The 22,478-nt window shown below is 36.9% G+C and overlaps 2 protein-coding genes across 3 annotated transcripts; both read left to right on the top strand.

Annotated features, from left to right (window-relative positions):
- The first annotated feature begins 5,699 nt into the window (after positions 1-5,699).
- Positions 5,700-9,362, top strand: LOC145775354 (uncharacterized). The gene has a single exon (XM_082586641.1). It carries the CDS (start codon positions 5,716-5,718, stop codon positions 7,921-7,923), a length of 2,208 nt encoding a protein of 735 aa, XP_082442767.1. The 5' UTR covers positions 5,700-5,715; the 3' UTR covers positions 7,924-9,362.
- A 6-nt stretch (positions 9,363-9,368) lies between these two features.
- LOC145775355 (E3 ubiquitin-protein ligase RNF185-like) lies at positions 9,369-13,497 on the top strand. 2 transcript variants are annotated; one of them, XM_082586643.1, is made up of 3 exons: positions 9,369-9,505; positions 9,834-10,017; positions 10,492-13,497. In XM_082586643.1, the coding sequence occupies exons 1-3, from the start codon at positions 9,387-9,389 to the stop codon at positions 10,666-10,668; spliced, it is 480 nt and encodes a 159-aa protein (XP_082442769.1). In that variant the 5' UTR covers positions 9,369-9,386; the 3' UTR covers positions 10,669-13,497. The 2 variants fall into 2 exon arrangements, with proteins under 2 accessions (XP_082442769.1, XP_082442768.1); XM_082586642.1 differs by having other exon boundaries at positions 10,453-13,497.
- The last annotated feature ends 8,981 nt before the right edge of the window (positions 13,498-22,478 follow it).

The following is a 22,478-nucleotide window of genomic DNA, read 5'->3' as shown; positions in this document are numbered from 1 at the left end:
TTGGAACAGAAGACGTGCAGTTTGGTAAATCGTTTACGTACAATAAAAACAGTAGCCTAATGGACCCAGCGTTGAACCCTGAGGTACACCGTGTGTTTTGCATCTCTGTTCAGATTCCTGTTCATTAATCGCGACATACTGCATTCTGTCTTTTAGGTAGGAGGAGAATAATTCGTTTGCTGTAGCCTACCTCGGATTCCATAGTGGTTGAGTTTGTATATAGTAGAATGGGATGGTATACCGTGTCAAAGGCTTTTTTGAGATCCAAGAGAACCAAACCTGTGTACAGGTTGCTTTTTACGTGTTCATAGGTGGCACTAATAATATCAATAGCGGCATATGAAGTAGAGGAGCCAGACCGAAATCCAAATTGCGTAGGAGCAAGGACAGAATGTTTGTCTAGAAAGGAAGAGACCCTTTTATATATGAGCTTTTCCAAAATTTTTTCGAAAGACGATAAAAGGGAGATAGGTCTATAGTTATTTACCTCAAGTTTGTCTCCAGATTTGAAGACGGGTACAACTTTAGCAAGTTTAAATGTATCTGGGAAAATACCGAACTGAAAGGAATAGTTAATAAGATTTGAGAAGGGCAATAATCACGGAGGCGATATGCATGAAATATGCTGAAATGTCATCGTAGCCAGTTGCTTTGTTGGGTTTTAGAGAAACATCGTTCGATAAAATGTGATCAATAAGTGTTGACGATTTGTCAGTAGCCTAACTCTTGTAGGCTGAGTAATTATATAGGGCAAGTAGCCTACCATTGCTGTTTAGCATATTTAGATAATTTGTGACGGGTGAAATAATTTGTGACGGGTGAAAAAGAGCCCACAGGGGCTACTTATGGTACTCCTGAGTTGTTTAAACGCTCAGATAAACAATAAAATAAAAAAACAGCATAGGTTAGGCTACCGTAGGCTACCAGTTCTTCAGTTTTTCCAAATTTTAACATTTGTTTCTAAATTTAAAAAAATTGAATTTACCGTTTGTGGGGAGATTGATTTGTTTGATTTCGCTTTACTTTGAATTGAATTTCACAAAATACGTGCCTTCTCCATAAAATTTTGTTTTTGATCACTTTTCTTTTGCACAAATTTGAAAGCTTTTAAACTAATGATTGTGCCTCACTTTTAATTGATTATCCTGTTTCGTTTTTAAACATCTTATAGCTTTTGTGTTTTACTGCTTTCACTTTTTTCTGGACCTCTGCTATATTTTGCATGTAACCTACTGTTTTTGCCATGATGGTCAGAAATAAAAACAAGGTGGATTGCTAAACTTTTCTCAAATTGTTCGTGGCTGTTTAGCATGAAAGGTTAATTACATCTGGCAACAGTGTAATCTATTTTCACTAGTGTTCCCAGTACCAACGCAAGTGTGACGAGAATTTCAGAGTTAGAATTTGTTTCGTGGAAAATACTTTGTAGGGACGTTTGTTGGATTTTATAGAAACGTTCACTGAAAACGCAAAAAACCAAAAATCCTTGCAATGATAGACCTTTAGTATAGCCAAAACAAAGGAGAAAAGAAGGGGGGCAGCTGACTTGAAGACTACTGAGACAGTATTTGTCACTTCGCTCCTTCCTGTCCTTTGTTATATCGCAGTGTACTGTATGTTATTTCAATGGGCACAAAAAAGAGCATGTACATATTATTATTGTAAAAAAGGGCCAGTTTTACGCTGTTTATGTAAATATATATACTTGTAAAGTTACCTTTGTTCAAATTCCAAAATGTTGGATTTGCCAGATGTCTTGAAGAAAAGTTGGTGAGTCAAATCATGCTTCAAATGGAAAGTTCATGTTGCCTGTTTAACATTGAGTCACTGGAATGTCTGTTACAACTTTTGGCAATATGTGGTCTTTCAGTTCATCCCAGGCAGTGGTTCTTAACCTTTTTCTTCAGCGCCTTCCTTTAACAACATTGATTATATGTTCTGTGCACCACCATCCAGTTTTGAACAACTGTGATACCAAAAGTAATTTTGTTTTTGTTGATTATGGTCCATATTAGCAAGGTACTTGAAATTGATTCTAAGCAACTAAACTTTTAACTTACTAGTAAGGTTGAACGCCAGAAATTTGGCAACTTTGCTTATCTTCAGTTCTCAACCTGCTTTGGTCATGACAGCAACTGCAGTAGAAAGTTCAGTTTATTTTTTGTTTTGTTGGCGAAAAAGAAAGACACAAAAAGAAAAAACACAATAAACACAAATAATTCGCACAACAAGGATGGCAGCGAAAGACCAAAAGGTCACCAAAGTCAGCTACCACTCAAACATTTAAACAAAAGATACAAAATTAAGAACATTAACACATATATATATATATATAATAGGCTATATAGAACAATACCAGTACTTTACATAATCATTAACAATGGAATAACACAGGGCAACATAAAAAAAAACTGTGTAGAGAAATAAGCGGATGATACGTTTCAGGAGTGATCATTGTACAAATTCTTTAATAAACATTTGTATTTAAATTTAAAAACATTATATCATATATAAGACTTTTCTTTTTATTTCTTTTGGTACTTGATTCCATAGTTTCACCCCATTAAAACATAGCATCTTCTTACCAGAGTTTGACGTTGTAGAAGGCAAATATAAATCATTCTTTTGGTTCTGACGGGTTTTATGATGGTGAATTTCGTTTACAAAAATAAAGCAGCCAGCAAAGGCCTGGGGCAGCATTTTGTGCACATATTTGTACATAAATTTTGCAGTCTCTAATTTAATAATATCGGCAATTCTGAGCACATTAAATTGGTGATAAAGAACAGTTGGATTTGTTGACCTCGGCAAAAATAAGCAGGATCGAATGAACTTGTTTTGTAACACTTGTAGTGGAGCAAGCAATGTAGAGTTTGCTCTTCCCCAATTTATAATCGAGTATTGGATCTTGGATTGAAACAAAGCATAATATAAAGTTTGTAATATTGTTAAAGGGGCAATGTATCTCAGCTTAAATGCTATGCCGCAGACCTTTGCAAGCTGCTTTCTAAGATTAATAATATGCAGAGGTGGGCAGTAGCGCGCTACTTTTGTAGCGGCACTACTAGCGGCGCTACTTTTCAGTTGGAGTAGCGGCTGCAATAGCGGCGCTATTTTTTTTCCAAAGGAGCGATAGCAGGAGAGGCGCTACTTTTTCTCAGTCGCACTCTCGCTACCCGCTACTTTCAAACCCTAGTTTGAACTACGTTTCCATGGATGATGCTGGCGCACTGCGAGAAAAAGTCAAGACAGATGTAATTATTCGACTGCTGCGGGAGACATCAAGCCAGGTTGATACCGAGAAGAGTGACACCAACACCAGTCACGACTCCGAGGATAAATTTTTTGGTGTGTTGGCGCCATCCCATGAAACGTCGGTGCAGAAGGAAACAGCAATTGTGGACGCCTTTTTTTCAGACAGGAACAAGTCCTTGAGCTTTTCGAATACCAAGTTAAAACATCTGTTCATTAAATACAACACCCCCATTCCTTCCAGTGCTGCGGTGGAGAGACTTTTCTCTGTTGAAAAAGATGTGCTTAAGCGGGCAGGACTTATAGTCACTTTTATTTTGAAATGCTCGTGTTTTTGAAAGATGCGTAACAAAAATTTTTCTGTGTTTTCTATAACGACGTTAAAATTAATGACAGTGTAAGTAAACGAATGAGAACATTCGTTTTCAAGGTAATATATGCGTCACTACTCACTAGGGACTTGAAGAGTGTTTCCTAATGTCATTTTAGATAAAAGTAGCGGAAGAAGTAGCGGTAGCGTGCGCTAATTTGGTCCGAGTAGCGGTAGCGGGTAGCACGCTACTTTTGTAAATTGGTAGCGGTAGCGTGCGCTATTTTGGTCCAAGTAGTGGTAGCGGGTAGCGCACTCCTTTAAAAGTAGCGGGTGCCCACCTCTGATAATATGACTATCCCATGTCAATCGCTCATCCAAAGTTACACCTAGATAGTTTATACATTTCTTCCTTTCGATGGATCGGCCACTGATGGACAGACTAAAATTTTCTGCTGCACTTGTTTTGTTGCAGAGGATCATATAAGTAGTTTTACTATAATTTAATGAAAGTTTATTGGATTTCATCCACACATCAATTTTTCCTATTTCTCTATTGACATTTTTTTGGAGAGATGACAGGCATTTATCTGACATATGAAAGTTTGAGTCATCAGCAAAAAGTGTAGTTGAAAAAGAAGATGCATTTGGAAAATCATTCACATAAAGAAGAAAAAGCAAGGAACCAAGGATTGACCCCTGTGGGACACCACATTTAACAACATTGAAATTAGAATTCTTACCGTTAATTTTTGTACTTTGCATTCTATTTGTTATTAGTTATCTGACATATTATTAGTTATCTGACATATGAAAGTTTGAGTCATCAGCAAAAAGTGTAGTTGAAAAAGAAGATGCATTTGGAAAATCATTCACATAAAGAAGAAAAAGCAAGGGACCAAGGATTGACCCCTGTGGGACACCACATTTAACAACATTGAAATTAGAATTCTTACCGTTAATTTTTGTACTTTGCATTCTATTTGTTAGATAAGATGTTAAAACGTTTAAAAACTTGCCACGAAAGCCATAATGGTGAAGTTTTTTTAAAAGTATGCCATGATCAACTGTATCGAAAGCTTTACTTAAATCAACAAAAACCGACCATGTGTATTTGTGATCATAGAAAAAGGAGCAAAGACATGTGTGAATAGGAAGAGAATCTTGAGATTCAGTTCTTTCAACTGTTCCAGATGCATAATTTGGACTTTGGAAAGAAAACTTCTCATTAGTTTTTTTTTGGATGACCGTCAATCATTTGTGTGAGAATTTTTCCTGATTATGCATTATTTACATTCATATTGCATCTCTATGCTCAGGTGGAAAAGGTAACTCCAAATAGGTCCAGCTTTTCATATAGCCCTCTGCTTTAGTAAAGTTGATTTACTTGATTACCTTGCAAATTAAGTTCAGTATATATACCCTTCATTGTTTTACTGGAGGCAAAATTTTGGATGCAATGAGTATTGACATTTACAAGATTTTTATTCTTTTTGTTTTCACGTATAACCAAACCAGAACAAGGGCAACAAAAGCTACGTCTGCAACTCTGCATATAACCCTACCAATGATGTAGTAAAAAAAAAAATCTTGAACATTGAAATCACTGCAAAAAGATTAAGTATATTTGTAAAGATTAAATATTGCCTCTCATAAAAAGCTGTTCAAGACCCCCCCCATTTAAAAAAACATTGGTGTAGCCTCTAGAAAACTTGAGTTGTGACCGTGGCCATAAATTTTTTCATGTTTTACAATAACACACAGCAAATACAATTTTACAATAACTCATTCGGTTAAGACACCAATTGTAAATGAAGAAATAGTAAGATTAAGCAATCGTAGTTCAACTCTCAGGGTGTGTGCTTAAGCAATGCATGTCAATGGTGGCTCTCCATTCAGCTGAACCAAGTGAACTGAATATAAAGCAGGCAACAACACCATACAGACAAGATGAAAAGGTGGTTCAACTAGTCAACTCTTTCAGTGTGCATTTGAACAATGCACTTCAAGGACTGGAATCTAAACCGTAGCAACCAGTCTGGATTAATCTTTTCTTTTTTTATTGTTTGAATAATCATAAGATTTTTTCATTTTAAATAATCATGATTGTGTACAATTTTTTGCCAGAATATTTAATTTTAACTTGTTTAAAAATGAGTCATCATGTAAATTTTGATGCTGCTATTGCTGAACAAAGACGTGAGTCGCCAAAGCTTTCTAAAAGTAAAGAAAACTCTGCTCGACGTCGGGAAAATAAGAAATTGGAAATAGACAACAAGCAAATGGAGTGGAGGTTAAATCAATTGAAATTGGTCATGGAAAAAGAAAAAGAAGAGCGTGGAAAACAGAGTTATATTTGGAAGTCTGCTCATGATGGGAAATTAGATTCACATGCAAGAAATATTTTAGGTCGAAGTGTTAAATCTTCAAGTAAACCTGCACAAAAACTCCCTAAAACCAAAGTAAAAATCTTAACCGATGAACCTTTGGACATTCCAAAACGTAAGTCCCATTCAAAGGAGTTAATTGAGAAGTTAAAAAAACCTACTCCTCCTAAAAAGAGGCTATCACCAAGTCCAAGTAATACTGAAAGTGTTAACCGTGAATGTTGGGTGTCTGTTGCAACAGACAGAGACAGTGATGAAGTTTTGGAGTTGCAAAGTGATAAGGATGGAAATATGCCATTATCAAGCTTGCACGGCATCAATCCTTCGGCAATTGGGCTTTATTATATGCAGTATGGTCGTAAAAGGCTTCTTTTGGCAATTGAAAATAAAATAATGCAACCTAAAGCTGGATGGGGAGTTGAAGTTTATTTTCCATATGTTGCAAACATCTCACCCCAAAAATTGAAGGTAGAGCCCACACCTCCATCCTCTTCTCATAGGAAGGTTGCTAAAGAAGAATTATCTGAGAAATCAAACACTGGAGGAAAATTGCTAAATGGCAGTTTCAATGAGGAAGAAAATGCAAAGGCATTTCAGAAAGCTTTGATGGAATGGAGAAAAGGAAAAGTTGAGTCTCCACCTGTGCAGCAGCAGAGGTCTGTCGAAATGGTTGTCCATGATGTTCAGTCTGATCCTGTTGCTGTTGACATCACTTTTTCTGAAACTTCAACACTCACTTACATGGAAAAGCTGCTAGTCAAGAAACATAGAGAAACATCGGTTCCACCACTGCCTAGTACTACCACTGCAAAAGAATTAAATGACACTTCTGTGGAATTTGATTCCGATTTGACCACAAAAGAGTTGGAAGATCGTGTCAGATTCCGAGATCTCTTTACCCCATATCCACCAGATTTTAGCAGAAGTTCTTCGTCCGCATTTGGTTCTGAGGGAACTTGCAGAATAACAGAGGTCGTAGATAATAGTGCGGAAGGATTTGATGTAAGTGAAATTGAACATGTGCAAAGCGAAACTATGTGTTATGTCCAAGAAGTTGATGATGAAGATGAGAACTTATCTTACAACAAACCTAATGGTGATGGCCCTTATGCACAGCAAGTTAAAGAAGAGCAACAGCACTATGTTATTCATCAAGATGTAAACACTGAAAGTAACAGCATTGATTTTAACACTGAGCAAGTCTTGCCAAGTAACCATTCAAAGCAACGATTCCCCACTGCTGATGCAAACAAGATGAAATTCACAGATAAACAGTTGTCACCTTTATCTGACAGGACTAATTCTCCAAAATTTTCAACAAATGCCAATGATGTTTTTACTTCTGAAATTGCAAAGGCCTTATCATTTCATGACAAAAATGTTGATTCATCAAATCGTCTGTCTGGTTTAGTACATGCTATTGGTGATATACCTTTAAATCCTGATGCTGTCTATCAAAATGATCTCTCTACATTCAAATCAGAGATAGCTGCTGAACAAGAAAACCTTTTCAGCAACCTTGATCAATCACATGCCAACATCATGTTGTGTAGCCAAGGAACATCATTGTGGTCAATCTCGGACAGTGTTGATATTACAAGAGCCCAAGATACTAGAATTGACAACAGTTTACTATTGCAAGCGCAAATGGAAGAGAAAGTTGAACGAGAAAATGAAGATACTCAAGCAATCAACCAATTGGAATGGGAGTTAGCGTCGCAAACTGGAAACTTAACTAGTGATGGTCGTATTTCAAGACTCATTGATGAGTGGTCTTCAGATGAAGATGAATTGGGTATTGTCAATGATCCTGGACTTGGTTCTGGCTTGTCTACTCCTGACCATGATCCAATTAGTCTTGTTGGAACCTCCATGTCATGGCAAGAAGATAATGCAACACAACATGAGTCTCAAGAAATTGAAAACTTTATGCTCGCTGACGTGAGTAGTGACAATGGTGATTCGTCTTCATAACTTGATGTCATGAAGTTATTGATGTAGAATGTATGTATTATAGGCCTGTTTGATTTTAGCATTTTTATATTATTTCACTGAAGTTGTGATAATGGTGGTTTTACTGTGAAATCGCTTTTTTTCAGTCTAGTGGTAATACAAAATAGTTCCCAGTACCGTATATGTAATGTTAAAGCAAAATGCTATTAAAGATGTCAAATTTTTTTGGAAAGGATTCCTTTTTTATGTACCATATGCTAAAATGTCGCCCACGGTAATTGAAATATATGTAAAGTCTGTTAAGAATATCTGTATAATGGAAGTACATTTGTGTCACTGGGTTTGGATATAGATATATGTGTTACAGTTGTGGTTGTCATTTTTAGCATTGCGTTTATTTGTTTCCAAACTTAGTTATTGCTTGACAAGAAATGTGTCACCAGGTACTATTTTGTAGACGACTTCTTACATACATAGTAGATTATTAGTAGCATTTTCATATTTTTCTTCACTCATATTTTTGTATTAATGATGTATCTGTGTTTTTAGAAAAACAGTTTCTTTTTATTTGTTTTCATATTTTGTCTGTGAAAGTGAGTTATATACGTTTATAATTGGTGGTTTACACTTCTATTCAAAGAAAAGCATTTCTTATATGATGCACTGTTATTCTCTGACGTATGAATGTTTATCAACATTTTTATTGTCAAATAGTGGTTGAAGATTTACATTGAACATTTAGTGAATGGAATGGCTGGAGATTCAAATCTTTAAGCAGCTTCAAGCAAGTCTTTTTGTGTAGGTCAGAATTGGTCATGCTTTTACATAACACTTTCATACAAAAACAGCATTAACACAAGCAACCATGGAATATAAACGAAACATTTTTTCGCCAGACACTCATAGAATGTGAGATATTTCGTTTCATAGTATGCTCAGGATAGATCGGTTAGCGAGTAATTACAAAGGTAGCTATTTTGGGAATGTCTAATAAAACCTTTTACTGCAAACTTAACCCAGCAAACTGTTTATCTGAAGCGGTTGCCAGTCTAAAACTGTATAAAATGCCTTGTTTGTTAACGCAGCAACAATTTATCAGCTTTATTTTTAATAATAAGAAAACGATTTCACTATACTGTTGTAGCATCGTCCGTCTCACAACGTAAAGCACTGAGCAATTTTGCAATTTTTTTCAAGATTTTGTGTGTTTATAATTATATTCATGAAGATGGTTCTATAATTTGTTTTTTGTTGTGATTTTGATCAACAGTGAGCTGTAATACAGAAGGTAGTCATTTTAGAAATCCTTTAATTGTCGTATAATTTTGAATTCTGCTCTATTTGTAATTTGTTTTACAAATTTTTACACTTCAGCACGTAATGTGAAACTGGTGCTTCAAAAGTAGTTAGCAATATATTTTCATCATCCTTATTGTTTATGACTTTTGCATAAAATGTTTAGATAAGTTAAAATATTTGCAAATATGAGTGATGGGCCAAGCACATCAAGTAGTGATCAACCACAAGCAAGTCAGTTTGAATGCAACATATGCTTAGACACAGCTAAGGACGCTGTTATCAGTTACTGTGGCCACTTGTTTTGGTAAGACTATTTTTTCTTGGCAATAGTTTTAAAAATATTTTTGAAGTTTCATGTTGAATTAGAATTGAATATTTTGCATTGTTAAAATCTCCCTTTTTTGATGCCTAGATAGATTGAGCCAAAGTGTGTGTGCAGCAACCATTAGAGTCTCTTCATGTGGTACTGGTACGAGTATTTTGAGTGGTCTGGAGATGTGCTGATAGCATGTCTGCTTGTTTTGCAATGTATTATTGATCTATGTGTTTGCAGCTGAGCTTATAATACCCTATATTTACTATAGATAGTAAATACATCACATTAGTCTACAGCATATTTCGTTGCTTTTTAGCTGGCCATGCTTGCACCAATGGTTAGAAACCCGACCAAACCGTCAGTTGTGTCCTGTATGCAAGGCCGGGATTGGAAAAGATAAAGTGGTGCCTCTTTATGGAAGAGGAAGTTCAAATAACACTGATCCGCGTGATAAACTGCCACCCCGACCACAAGCTCAGCGACCTGAACCGGCAAACAACGTAAGTTTTAGTTTATCAATGTACGATATTATGTACCTGGGTTACTAAGAAGTGAGAGGTGCTTTGGGTAACACATGTTGTGATGTTAGCGAAAGAGCGCTTTCGCATTTAACAATTGTGAGAAGGTTTGTGAATCTTCGAGTAGTTTTTCAACGATCAGTCGGACGCAAATCAACCATGAAAATTCTTAGCTGGCATTTGACGACCAATCTAGAATCTTCCACATGCATTTGTGAACAAACTCACTATTGTTACTTTTATGGTTTGGTGCTTTTTGGGTGATTGAAGTGAGATTACGACAGTTAAATCATTTTCAACTGTTTTCGATTTATCGTGAACTGTACTGAAGTTTCAAATTGATATAAGCTGTTATAGATAATTGAGCCATCAGCGTTGTCTATAGTTTAGTTTGACATTTTATTGTTCCACGCCTAGGGAGGGTGGAACAATATGAACTTTGGTGACGGATTTCAGATGTCTTTTGGTATCGGGGCGTTTCCTTTTGGATTTTTTGGAACCATGTTCAACGCCCATGACGGCCGACCCCGCCCTCCCCCTCCTAACACACAGCAGTATGAAGACGAGCAGACACTTTCCAGAGTCTTTATGGGGCTCGCCTGTTTTTTATTATTATGGCTTTTAATGGCTTGAGAATATGTTTTTCTTTCATTTAATAAGAGCATTTAAAAATGTTTTGCCCTGAGCTTGCAAACTTTCCCATATGGTTTCCGTGGACATCCTCCTTTGATTCCAAAGAAGTGGTTTCGTAGATCCCCGTTTTGAAGTTGTTTTATGGCGAGAAAAAAAGTTATTAATGCTCAATGTCCTATCAACATTACCGTACCAGTGTGGTGTGATATTGCTGCTAGTGTATGGTGTCTTATTTCCATTCTGCAGCAGCGATTTCAGCCGGCGTGCCGCGGAAGACCATTTACGCAATAAGTCAAATCGTTTTGACTCTCACGTGATACACCATTGTCGTCACGGCGAGCTTCTGTTAAATAATAACACAAAGGAAACCACTATGCTCGTTGTATAAAGTGCAATAATTCTGTATAACCTTAGGCTAATTACCGGTAGCCTACCACGTGTTAGCTGGATATGGCTTGCGCCTGCCACAGCAAAGCATGTCCATTGTCCATGTGTACAATCAAAACCAAACGAACAAAAAATCAATGAATTCTGATTGAGTTTATTTTATACATCGATACAATTCAATTTTTTTGTGTTGTACAAGAGTTTGTCAATGCAAAAACGTGTTCCGTGGCACAAGAAAGGTTGAATGAACACTACTACACTATATATGTGCGAGGATTTGATATTATACCCTAGACCAGGGGTGTGCAACGTGCGGCCCGCGGTCCAAATGTGGCCCGCGAAGAAAAATTATGTGGCCCGCGAAGATGTGCCAATTTTGACTTGTGTGCGGCCCGCGAAACATGTTTATACGGTAATTTAGTTTAGTCTGGTACGTTTGAACAATTCATTGTGGAGTGGAATATTGTAGATTTCGCACCTTCTGTTAACCATTTTAGAAGTCTCCCACCGGCCACCGCCAATCCATTGTATTTAATTTTCTATTCTGATGTCTCTGGATTTATTAATATTCAGTTGAACACTGAGAATATGTCCTTATAATGTTTGTAATGTATTGTATTGAGTTTAAAGTTAACCGTTGTTATTACGTTCATAAACGTAGTTGCACTGGTGAGAATTTAATATTCGAAAACGCGTTCTGCAACACTGTTTTTTGCACTCTGTAATGCCAGATGCAGATTTATCTGTAGCATTCCATCACGCATTGAAGCGGTGATCTGATCATGAAATTTTCTACGGTTCGAGAAAAAGTTTTCTCTGCCTATAAAACGTTGAATGGTAGTTTAATCAATTATTTCTAAAAATGTATGGTCACATAAAAGGCATTATGAACAAAGTACGACTTTGGAAAGCTCACATAGGCTACACACAGGACATCTTTTCCACTTTCCAACTTTGAGAGACTATGGAATGCATCCGGAGAAGAAAACTAAATTTGAAAAATTGTTGTATGAATTTTTGGCTCGTTTCAAGGACTTCAAATCTCATGAACATTTGTTTGATATATTCTCTTCGCCATTCAACACGGACATTGACAAAGCATCAGCTAATATCCAACTTGAACTGATTGATCTTCAAGAGAAAACGGATTTGAAAGCAAAGTATTTAAAAATGAATCTTGGCAATTTTTACCGAAAACATTTCAACTAAAATGACTTTCCACATTTCAAAAATCCATGGCTTCAAAAATGGCACTTTTTGGCTCAACGTATTTGTGCGAATATTTTTTTCTAAAACGGGCGTCATGAAATCTCCCTATTGATCGGTTCTGACAGACCAACACTTGGAAAATGGACTTCGAATTGCGATCACTTCCATTAAAGTAAATTTGGAAAAAGCCGTCAGGAAAAGAAGCCAGCTGCAAACTTCTCACTGAGCTCGTTTAAAGACAGTGTGACAATAAATTTGAATAGCAGTTTTCTTCAGAAATTTATGCGTCCTAACTTATTATTTCTGGAAGGAGATAACCCCTAATATAAGAATAACATGAATAACAAGAAAAATTACTCTTTTGTGCCTGCAACTACTAGAAATCATATGTTAAATAAACGTGCGGCCCGCGGTTTCACCCAGATATTTATATCTGGCCCTCCTGTAACAAAGGTTGCACACCCCTGCCCTAGACTAGACCTAGACCTCGCTCTGTTGTATTTGTCTGGCGTATCTCGCAAATGAGTGAGATTTACTGCGCTTTCTTTCCGTTGTGATCTTTTACCGCATGTTAGAAGAGAACTCTGATGTTTGGGTGACGTCATTATTGGAATGCTCATGTTTTCCTAGGAGGGAAAAGCAGTCAGTACCGGATGTCATCCTTATTTTGCATGCTAGCATGGACTCACCGAAAAGTGATTGCTAGCTAAAAACACCGCTCTTCATGCTTATATTGTTGTGATCAGGGCTTTGAAGCTAGTATAAAAGTAAAACTGCCCCAGCTCCGAAGCTCTTTCATACCACTGCTCCAGCTTCATTATCGCATTGTCTCGAATAATATACGACTTGATTAATAGTCACCCTCGACCAGTAATCATCCCAAATTTAAAGTCTTACAATTAGACGCACAACAAGTTGTAGACGCACAACAATTAAAAATACCAGCCAACAATTGTCAATTTTGTGATGGGTTGCTGTTAACTTTTCAGATATCAGCCAATAATAACACTGGTCTACAAAAAAAGATTTTTTTTCTGCTCTTTGGACTTTGAAAACTTTATACTTTTAGCCTCCCTTTTAGTTTGTTATTAATGCCTTGTTAATAATGTTGCTTAGAAAACAAATTGATACATATCAAAATTATAGTTTGTAGTGGGTGTATTTCATCTAGGCCTACCTGTACGGTAGTGGTCGTAGTTCAACGCTTGACCGTAGGGCATGCTGAGTTTCACCTGTAGGCCTAAAGCGTGTCAGTTTTTTGGCTGCAAGACAGCAATTCGATTTTGGTAAAGAGGTCACTTTCTTCAACCTCAGACACATAGCCGTACGAGACCAAACCATTTTGGGGGGGCAGAAAGTAATTTGCCCAAATGTGCACGCTTTTATAGAAATTGCCCAAATATAATGTATGCGGTGCATGATAACAGTGAAAAAGCAACATAACAAGATCACCAGCAGTGGCGTAGCCAGTAATTTTGAAAGGGGGGGGGGTTGAGGGCGTGTTTTGCTTATTACGATACCCAGCAGCGGGGGGTCCGGGGGGCCTCCCCCAGAAAATTTTGAAAAATTACTTTGAATTTGGTGCATTCTGAGAGTATTTTCAACAAAAATGTGGTTATAAATATTCCTGTAAAATGGTGCTGTCCGGTGGCATAGCAAAAGGATAAGATCATGTTTTCTTCAGTATTTTTCGGAAATAAAGCTACAATTCTCAATGTTTCCTTGTTGCTAATTCCTGGCTGAGATATTTGAATATTTGGTAATGGCAAAACTCGCTCTTTGCAATACCCAGCCCCCCCCCGGCTACGCCACTGATCACCAGCTAGCTAGAATTTTTTACCAAAGTAATCAAGATAGAACAACTGAATTCATCTTTGAAGAGCATGGTAAGTAGGAGTAACAAATATTGTTTTACACATCACAAATAATAAACAAGGCCACTTAAATATTCAGTTGTGATGTCATAAAAGACTCAGAAAAATAAACATTGCAGGAAACCGGCTCAGGGTGACCATGCGGATTCAGAAAAAAGTAATTAAATGTAATAAAACACAGACATACCGTACAACTTCTGTTCAAATAAACTTTGTTCAATCAATTAAAGTAGTTTTGATGATACGAATTTTAGTACAAAAATAAAAAGGTCTGGCAGCACTACTTCTAAAAATATGGTTAGGCCAGGTAATTTGATGAGAAAAATAACTAAGTTTAATATGTTCTAAGTTTGCATACAGACGGTGACGTAGGATTCAAAGAAACCAATTAGCCTAACAGTATGTATTTACATTGATTCAATGTCTGAATATTGAATAATATTCAATCATCGGATTTGCAGAAGGCGTCGTTGGATTTTCAAAAAATCGCCGAATAGGAAACTCGCCAAAAAAGGCTCTCACCGAATAGGGAACTCGCCGAATAGTAGCAGAACCTTTTATGAAAGTAACCAAACAAAGCTAAGCAATACCTTAACATTACAGTACTTTTAACAGGTATAACATGTTTTTGTTAAATGTTGTGGTGTTGCTTAGCTATGTCCATTTATGGTTGAAAAAGTACTGTGACCTTCCCACCCGAATTGTTTTGTAAAAGTAGGCTATTCACCAGATTTATATAAATTCCTATTTTGTAGTTGCCCAAATCAAGATGATGCATTTATGGATAGGCTATTATGAAAAAAATTAAAGACTTTGTAAATTTTGATGCCGAGGCAACTGCATCATGCCAATTTGGGCAGTTTTATAAATAGGCCTAGACTATGATGAGATAATTTCATATTTTTGTTGCCCAAATCTAAACGATACAGTTATGTAAATGGGAAAAATTAATGAATTTGTTCATTTTGGGGAAACTGCCTCACGCTAATTTGGGCAGTTGCATAAACAGAACATAAACAGACAGTTTCATCAAATAATTTCATGTTTTTAGCTGCCCAAATCAACACGATGCATTTGTGAAAATTAATAAAATTAGCTATATAGCAAATTTTGTGTTTTGATTTGGGCAGTTTCACAAAAGTATTAGAGACATATTTTGGTGGCTGCCCAAATTGGCATGATGCAGTTGGTTAAATGCATTTTGTACTATAGTTTGATCACCATGCAATACAATACATCAATACGGGTGTGCCAAATGAAAATTTTGCGGCACATTTTTGTGCAAATAAGAGGCTGTACTTAGTTTGATAGGTAAAATATATTAATTTATAGTTTTTCTTAATTCATGCAACTTTGTAGCTTTTTATATAGCAATTTTTGCCCTAATAATTTTAAGATTTTGCCCGGATTCGCGACGTTTTGAAACAACAGGGGGGCGGCTGCCCCCCCTGCCCCCCTGGCTCGTACGGCTATGCTCAGACATATACAGTACAACCAAGCAACCACACGGCATTTAACATAATCCAATAAAATTGAACATAAACTATAAGCTACAAACGTTTTCGGCCATACACACGTTAGCCCTTATCAAGTAACAAAAACATAACTGCTTTTCATATTTAAATTTAAACGCCATGTGATGTGCCTTTCTCCTATGCTCTGCCGTTTCATTTTGCATTTCGTTTTTCAATTTAGTGTTTAGATCAGTTATTCATTTTCATTGTAGATATGATAAGCAGTTATTTTTTTGTTACTTGATAAGCAGTGCTGGATTAACCATTAGGCAAAGTAGGCACGTGCCTACAAGGCCAGTCAAAAATCCAGGCCACTTTAAAATCAATAAAAATTTAGTCATGTTTTCAAAATAATTATTTTCTAAACTAATAAGTACCGTATTCATCTTAATAGCTCTGTTTTTCCAGATGAATTAAAGGTTGCAAAAATCGTTAAAAAATACGAATTGAAACATGTTGTTACTTCCTTTTTAATGTTTTTAAAAATTTGCATTTCCGTGGGGTGACTCAACAAAACAAACGTGGCGTTGTGTTATGTTAAGAAACTATAAATAAATTTTAGTCAGATTCAGAATGATGATCAGATTGAGTGTTTGGACGGAGGTAGTGCAAGATTGAGTCTCGAGTGTATTTACTGTATAGCAGATCCTAACGATTAGGCCTATATTTGTAATTTTCCATAGACTAGTTTTATGGTGCAATTGAAGCTGTGACTTGTGAACCGTTTCTTATCGGACGTTTTATGCTTCTAAAAAGAAAAAATGTAGGCCTAAGTTAGTTGATTATTGATATGAACTTTCTAGCCTAATGTTGTGATTTAGAGCAGGGTGGTCTAACCCAAACGCGGGCCGCATGCGGCCAGCGGAGCACTTTTGATGCACAAGAAACCATTGGCAGATAGCCTACTTGAACTTACTGGCTGAACCTTCAAAGTACTGTTGCCACTCTCTTGTCATGGAAAAGTACTCGATTTGACTTGAAAAAACACTAGTATCATAAATACACGATCATGCACAATGTACAAAAATTACAGCCAATGGCGTTGGTGAGTGTTAAAAGTCCTTAAAATTTCAAAATAGAACTGAATTTCCTGGAAAGTGAGAGCCCTGAAGTCATAGCCGTAGGAGAGTAAAACATTTTGGGGGGCAAACAAAATTTTCCCAAATTTAGCCTTTGGGAACGTTCAAATATTACGTAACGCCTTCGAGGGGGAAGGGGGGTTTATGCAAAGCGTTACGTTAGCGTCACATCGGGGGGGGAGGGGGTTCAAGCAAAACGTTACGTAACGCTTTACAGTTAACAGTACGTACGGAATGGTAGTTTTTTGTGCTGACTTCGTAGTGAAAAAGCGTTACATGGGGGAGGGGAGGGGGATTGAAAAAAGCGTTACGTTGGCGTTACATGGGGGAGGGGGGGGGTCAAAAATTCGGAAAAAAAGCGTTACGTAATATTTGAACGTTCCCTTTGCAAATATATTGTCAAAAACGCAATATTACTCACAATCATCTCTGAGGTAGTGTAGTCTAAGAACTCCACACTCATCAAATGTAAGCCGACGAAATGCAAGCCTACCACAAGGTAGGCTACGCTACCTACTTTAGTCTACTTTGAACACCTTTCACAGTCATTTGTGTGCAGTGGCGTACGCAGGATTTTCTCAAGGGTGGGGGGGGGGGGGGTCATTGAGAGTAGCGTACCTAAGAATTTTGAAAGAGGGTTTTTTTACGACTGGCGGGCGAAGCCCGTTGGCGCTTTCTCTTAAGAGGACACCCAGCGGCGGAGGGTCTGGGGGGCCTCCCCCAGAAAATTTTGAAAAATTATTTTGAATTTGGTGCATTCTGAGAGCATTTTCAACAAAAATGTGGGTATGAATATTCCTGTAAAATGGTGCTGTCAGGTGGCATAGCAAAAGGATAAGATCATGTTTTCTTCAGCATTTTTCGAAAATAAAGCTAAGTCTCAATGTTTTCAGTAACTTATGATTTTAGTTTAGACTTTATCCTTTTCTCTCTCACTAATCACTATAATAGGCTTACAGAACACTATGCTACATTGGCATACCTAGGGTGGAGTAGGTGGATTGGGCCATGTATTTCGCATTGGCTTAGTCTATAAAACAACATTGTTACAGTGATTGCTTTGACAAAGCAATGCAAAACATATTAAATGCCTTAATCTACGTCGTTAACTACTAAACCATTTTTAAGGGGGGGGAGGGCATGGCCCAAGCCTGAAGCCTGACACCCAGCGGCGGGGGGTCTGGGGGGCCTCCCCCAGAAAATTTTGTAATATTACTTTGAATTTGGGGCATTCTGAGAGCATGTTCAAAATTTGGGTATGAATATTATCCTACTGTAAAATGGTGCTGTCCGGTGGCATAGCAAAAGAATAAGATCATGCATTCTTGGGCGTTTTTGGAAATAAAGCTATGTTGAGTCTAGATGCAACCTATTTCGTCCCCTGAAAAATTCGTACCCCGATTTCGTACCCTAAAATCGGAGTTAACAAAATCAAATTTCGTCCCCTGAAAAGATCGAGAGTAATTTGAAATGTTTGCGGCAACTCCGATCAGCAACTTCGGCCATGTTGTTTTTTTTTCTCGATCTTTTCAGGGGACGAAATAGGTTGCTCCCATTGAGTCTTTCTTGTTGCTAATTCCTTTGTTGAATTCACTTGTTGAATTTTTCCATTGGAAATGACAAAATTACTGCATTTTCTGAGTAAATTGCGGGCCCCTAATTTGCGGGCCCTGTGCGATCGCACGGTTTGCACACCCCAAAGACCGGCACTGCAAGAATCCAAGTCTGCGGTTGCCGCATGTAGCAAACAAGCAATTGACTCGCCAGCCTCAGCTTTGAAAGAATAGGGATGAGGAAAGTAAATTATTCTCCAATGAAGCAATTGAAGTACAGTACGGTAGAAAATTTATCAAACAACGATTAGTAAGCCATGTGGATTAATTGTTTTACATTCTATTGTGTAACATCTTGTTTGCTGCCCTTTATCAAATCGGTTCAAAGTTTGTCCTAAAATTTTTTGTTTTAAATTCAGTTGTTTTTTAAACTTTTCTGGATTAGTGTGTGTTGTATCTGTATAAATCAATTTAATTAAACCAGGGCAAGAGTTTTTAATAATAAATTACTTAGTTTTTGACATAAAAATTAAACGTTGGCCAGCAATCAAGCCAAGTCAGTTTTTAAGCAGGGCTGCCAGACAAGTTTGTATCAATCACACTTAGCCTAACTCGACAAAAATACTTTTTTTTTCTTGTTTTTATTTCAATGCGAAGTGTTTGATTTTTTTTTAATTGAATTTAAATTTTGTTGCTTTATGTCTGTGGAATAGTGACAAAAATTGTCATAAATTGTTATTTTGGGCTCAAACTTTGCAATGATACGTCGCCTGGATTTGATTTGTTAAATTTCGTCTGAAGAAAACATTATTGACCTTATTGTGTTATTCGGTTACACTCAATTATTTCTCATTTACATTCTATTCGATTTGTTTGTCAAATTATACGGTTACATTGCGCTAGTTTCATGCAGCCTAACAGGTCACACTGAGAGTCACTCAGCCATTTCTTTTATGACAGAACAATAGGCCTATACCTTTTTTTAAATTGTGATTATTTTTGTATTGTAATACTGTTACTGAAAATGTTTTTACTCGTAGCCTTGTACTATTTATTGGCTTGAACTTTTCTTGGTTGCACTGAAGTTTAAACGCCCTTGCTACAAGAGTTTATTGATTTCAAAAGTTTTTCCTATTTTTAATCACCCGGAATAAAGTTTATATTTGAATAAAACCACAGGACTTCACTTATGAATCGCAGCAGCATATGATTTCTTTTCTTTCATTAATATCACTGAACATCAACCTATCTTGTTTCAACGTAATTTGCCGATGCTGGACATTTGTCACATTAAGAACTGGGAAGCAGCTGACTCGATGACTGGTATAGTCTTTCGCTGCTTCCTGTCTGTTGTGGTCAGTGGCGTAGCCAAGGGGGGGGTTTTGGGGGTTACAACCCCCCCTTTGGCAAACGTGTGACGTCACGATATTGAGAATGATGCTTTCAGTCTAAAAAAAATTGCTTAATTTTAAACAAAATTGCATTAAAAAAGCGAGTTTTGCCAATACCAAACATTCAAACATCTCAGCCAGGAATTAGCAACAAGAAAACACAGAGACTTAACTTTATTTCCGAAAAATGCCGAAGAAAACATGATCTTATCTTTTTGCTATGCTGCCGGACAGCACCATTTTACAGAAATATTGGTACCCACATTTTTGTTGAAAATGCTCTCAGAATGCACCAAATTCAAAGTAATTTTTCAAAATTTTCTGGGGGAGGCCCCCCAGACCCCCCGCCGCTGGGTGGTCGAAACCCCCCCCTTTCAAAATTTCTGGCTACGCTACTGGTTGTGGTATTTAGATAGCTATGGTACTATTTTATTCGTATTGTGTATAATTGTACCGTACTATTGTCGCAACAGACAAAATAAAAGGTTTCTCTCTCTCTCTCTCAAATTTGGTCATCATTGGATGTAACTAGACAAAAAACTCGAGTCCACTTTGAAAAGCACTACAAACACATTGATGCAGCCAAACAAAAATAGGTGGGGCTACTTTAAACACTGTCCAAACTTATGCACAGTTGCACACCAACATAGCGGTAAATCGCTAAAAAAACACTAGATAGCAGAAAAAATCACTAGAACACTAGCTGCAACCCAAAAACACTAGATCTAGTGGAAAAACACTAGGAGTGGCACCACTGCTTCAAAGTTTTTAAGGTTTTGTTGCTTTTGCAAGCACTGTTTTTAGATACTTTATTAAAACGTTTGTTACGTAATAAGTGGCTTGGGAAAAGTTTTCCATAATCAACGTTTTGTTACGTAATGAAAGTTAGCAAAATCTTCCATTTCTACATTGATTCAACGTTTGGCGACGTTAAATCAATGTAAACACGGATGATTTTGTTAGCTGGGTAGGCTATGACTTAGACTGAGTGGACGTAACTGTCATTTTTCTATGCTAATTAAACTAGCTATACCACACTGGTTCACTAATTAAAAATGATATAGCCCAGGAGTGGGCAAACTTTTTATCTCGAGGGCCGCATTCAGAATCTGAATTTGTTCGAGGGCCGCAGTATAGTATAATTAAGATTATAAGCCTAAACATAAAGTCTAAAATAGTCAAAACACAAGCTTTTATATATTTTTAAAGTGACGAAAGAAACGGAGATTTTATCTACAGTAGGCCTATACATGTGTTACATAAAAGATATAAAAAATATTTGTCTCAATTATTTATTTGAATACAACCCACATCAAGATAACACTTTGCCAGACGCACTTAGAGCGAATTAAACAGAATCTTGGCCTAACAGAATACATCTGTGAGAAAATTAACATAACCAGAAAAACTGTCGCCATCGCCCCTTTTCTCTCTATCAACACGAAGGGTCTTGGCCTTGATTCAAGGCTAAAACGAAAAAGAAAGTCTCATAATGCGACAGGCTGAAGTCAGAAATTTCGATTGTGATGTAATCGGTTGTTTAGCAATGGCTGCTTTGACACTAATAATAGCCATACATTCATGCAAGATCATAATGGGGCTGTGGAAACAAACTACCACAATGCGACAAAAATACTACGTATAATTTATCTTTATCAAGATGAAATATATGAAAAAAAAGTTTAATTAAGTCATTATAGTAATTAAAATTTTCAAGCAATTTTAGGATGATTTTTTATATAATTGCTTCAGGCTTTCGCGGGCCGCACAGAAAGTTTTTTCGGGACGCATGCGGCCCGCGGGCCGTAGTTGGCCCACCTCTGATATAGCCCGTGTGGTTGCTTGGTTGTATATGTCTGTGGTTGAAGATAGCAGTTAGTCGCCATGTTTGATTTAGTAATGCATCTCGAATAGAAACGCAAGCTCACATCACCCAAAAAATCAATCCTTTGTTATATTGAGTGAACGTTCGGGGATGTTGAATCGATTGAAAAACGCATCGGTTTGCTGGTTTGGACATGATACTTTACAAGGATAACTCCTTCGTTTTCAATTTTTACGCGCAGATTGTTGAAGAGTAGCCTAGTGCAATGTATTACTATTAGGCCTACCGTACCGTAATGCAGATAGAGTCATGCTATCTTTTTTGATTCAAAGTAATCCACATAATAAAATTTAAGTTACAATAGTTCAGTGAATAACTTATTTACTGAACTGCTTTAATTTTGATTACCAGTATGTGGATTGTAATGTCTGACCACAAATTCAACTGTTATGAAAGTCCAAATAAAGCTAAAAAGAGTGAAAAGAACAAATATGTCAGAACATATGGACATGAACAATGAACATGCTTAAAAATGAACAATATCGAGAGAAATTCAGTATCACAAGAAACAGAAATTCTTCAAGTAGGCCTATAGGTGTTAAGGCCAATCTCTGTACAAATCAAACGTCATATAAAACCGTGATGGTCTACTGAATCTTACGTCATTGAAATTCCTAAAAAATGAGCCAAGATTGCACCATCGTTCGTAAGACCTGATGAAACATTGCATCATCACCTTTAAACACCTGTTAAAATGGCTTCATAATGATTATCATTATTACGTCACAGTATGAAAGTTATGCGTTTGAGATATTGAAATCTATTCTCGTCATTTTAAAATTGTTGATTCGAAGGTTGGTCGCATATTTAACTGTTTGCTTGGTGCTTGCCAGCTGGACAAAATATCCGTCTTTATCTAAGTAGTTTGTTCTGTAGTGACAAGTTTTTAGTGGTGTATCGCGTTACCCCCCATTTTCG

The sequence above is a fragment of the Aplidium turbinatum genome, chromosome 8, assembly GCF_918807975.1.
Source record: "Aplidium turbinatum chromosome 8, kaAplTurb1.1, whole genome shotgun sequence".
In the NCBI taxonomy this organism is placed as follows: Eukaryota; Metazoa; Chordata; class Ascidiacea; order Aplousobranchia; family Polyclinidae; genus Aplidium; species Aplidium turbinatum.
Note: the sequence above shows the minus strand (reverse complement) of the source record. Positions and strands in the feature narration are given on the sequence as shown.

What these genes read in the sequence shown, in the direction of transcription:
- LOC145775355 (XM_082586642.1), top strand. Translation starts at nt 9,387, where the DNA reads ATGAGTGATGGGCCAAGCACATCAAGTAGTGATCAACCACAAGCAAGT. An exon ending in TACTGTGGCCACTTGTTTTG is followed by an intron (nt 9,506 to 9,833) that starts GTAAGACTATTT and finishes GTTGCTTTTTAG; the next exon opens with CTGGCCATGCTTGCACCAAT. An exon ending in GACCTGAACCGGCAAACAAC is followed by an intron (nt 10,018 to 10,452) that starts GTAAGTTTTAGT and finishes TTCCACGCCTAG; the next exon opens with GGAGGGTGGAACAATATGAA.
- LOC145775354 (XM_082586641.1), top strand. Translation starts at nt 5,716, where the DNA reads ATGAGTCATCATGTAAATTTTGATGCTGCTATTGCTGAACAAAGACGT.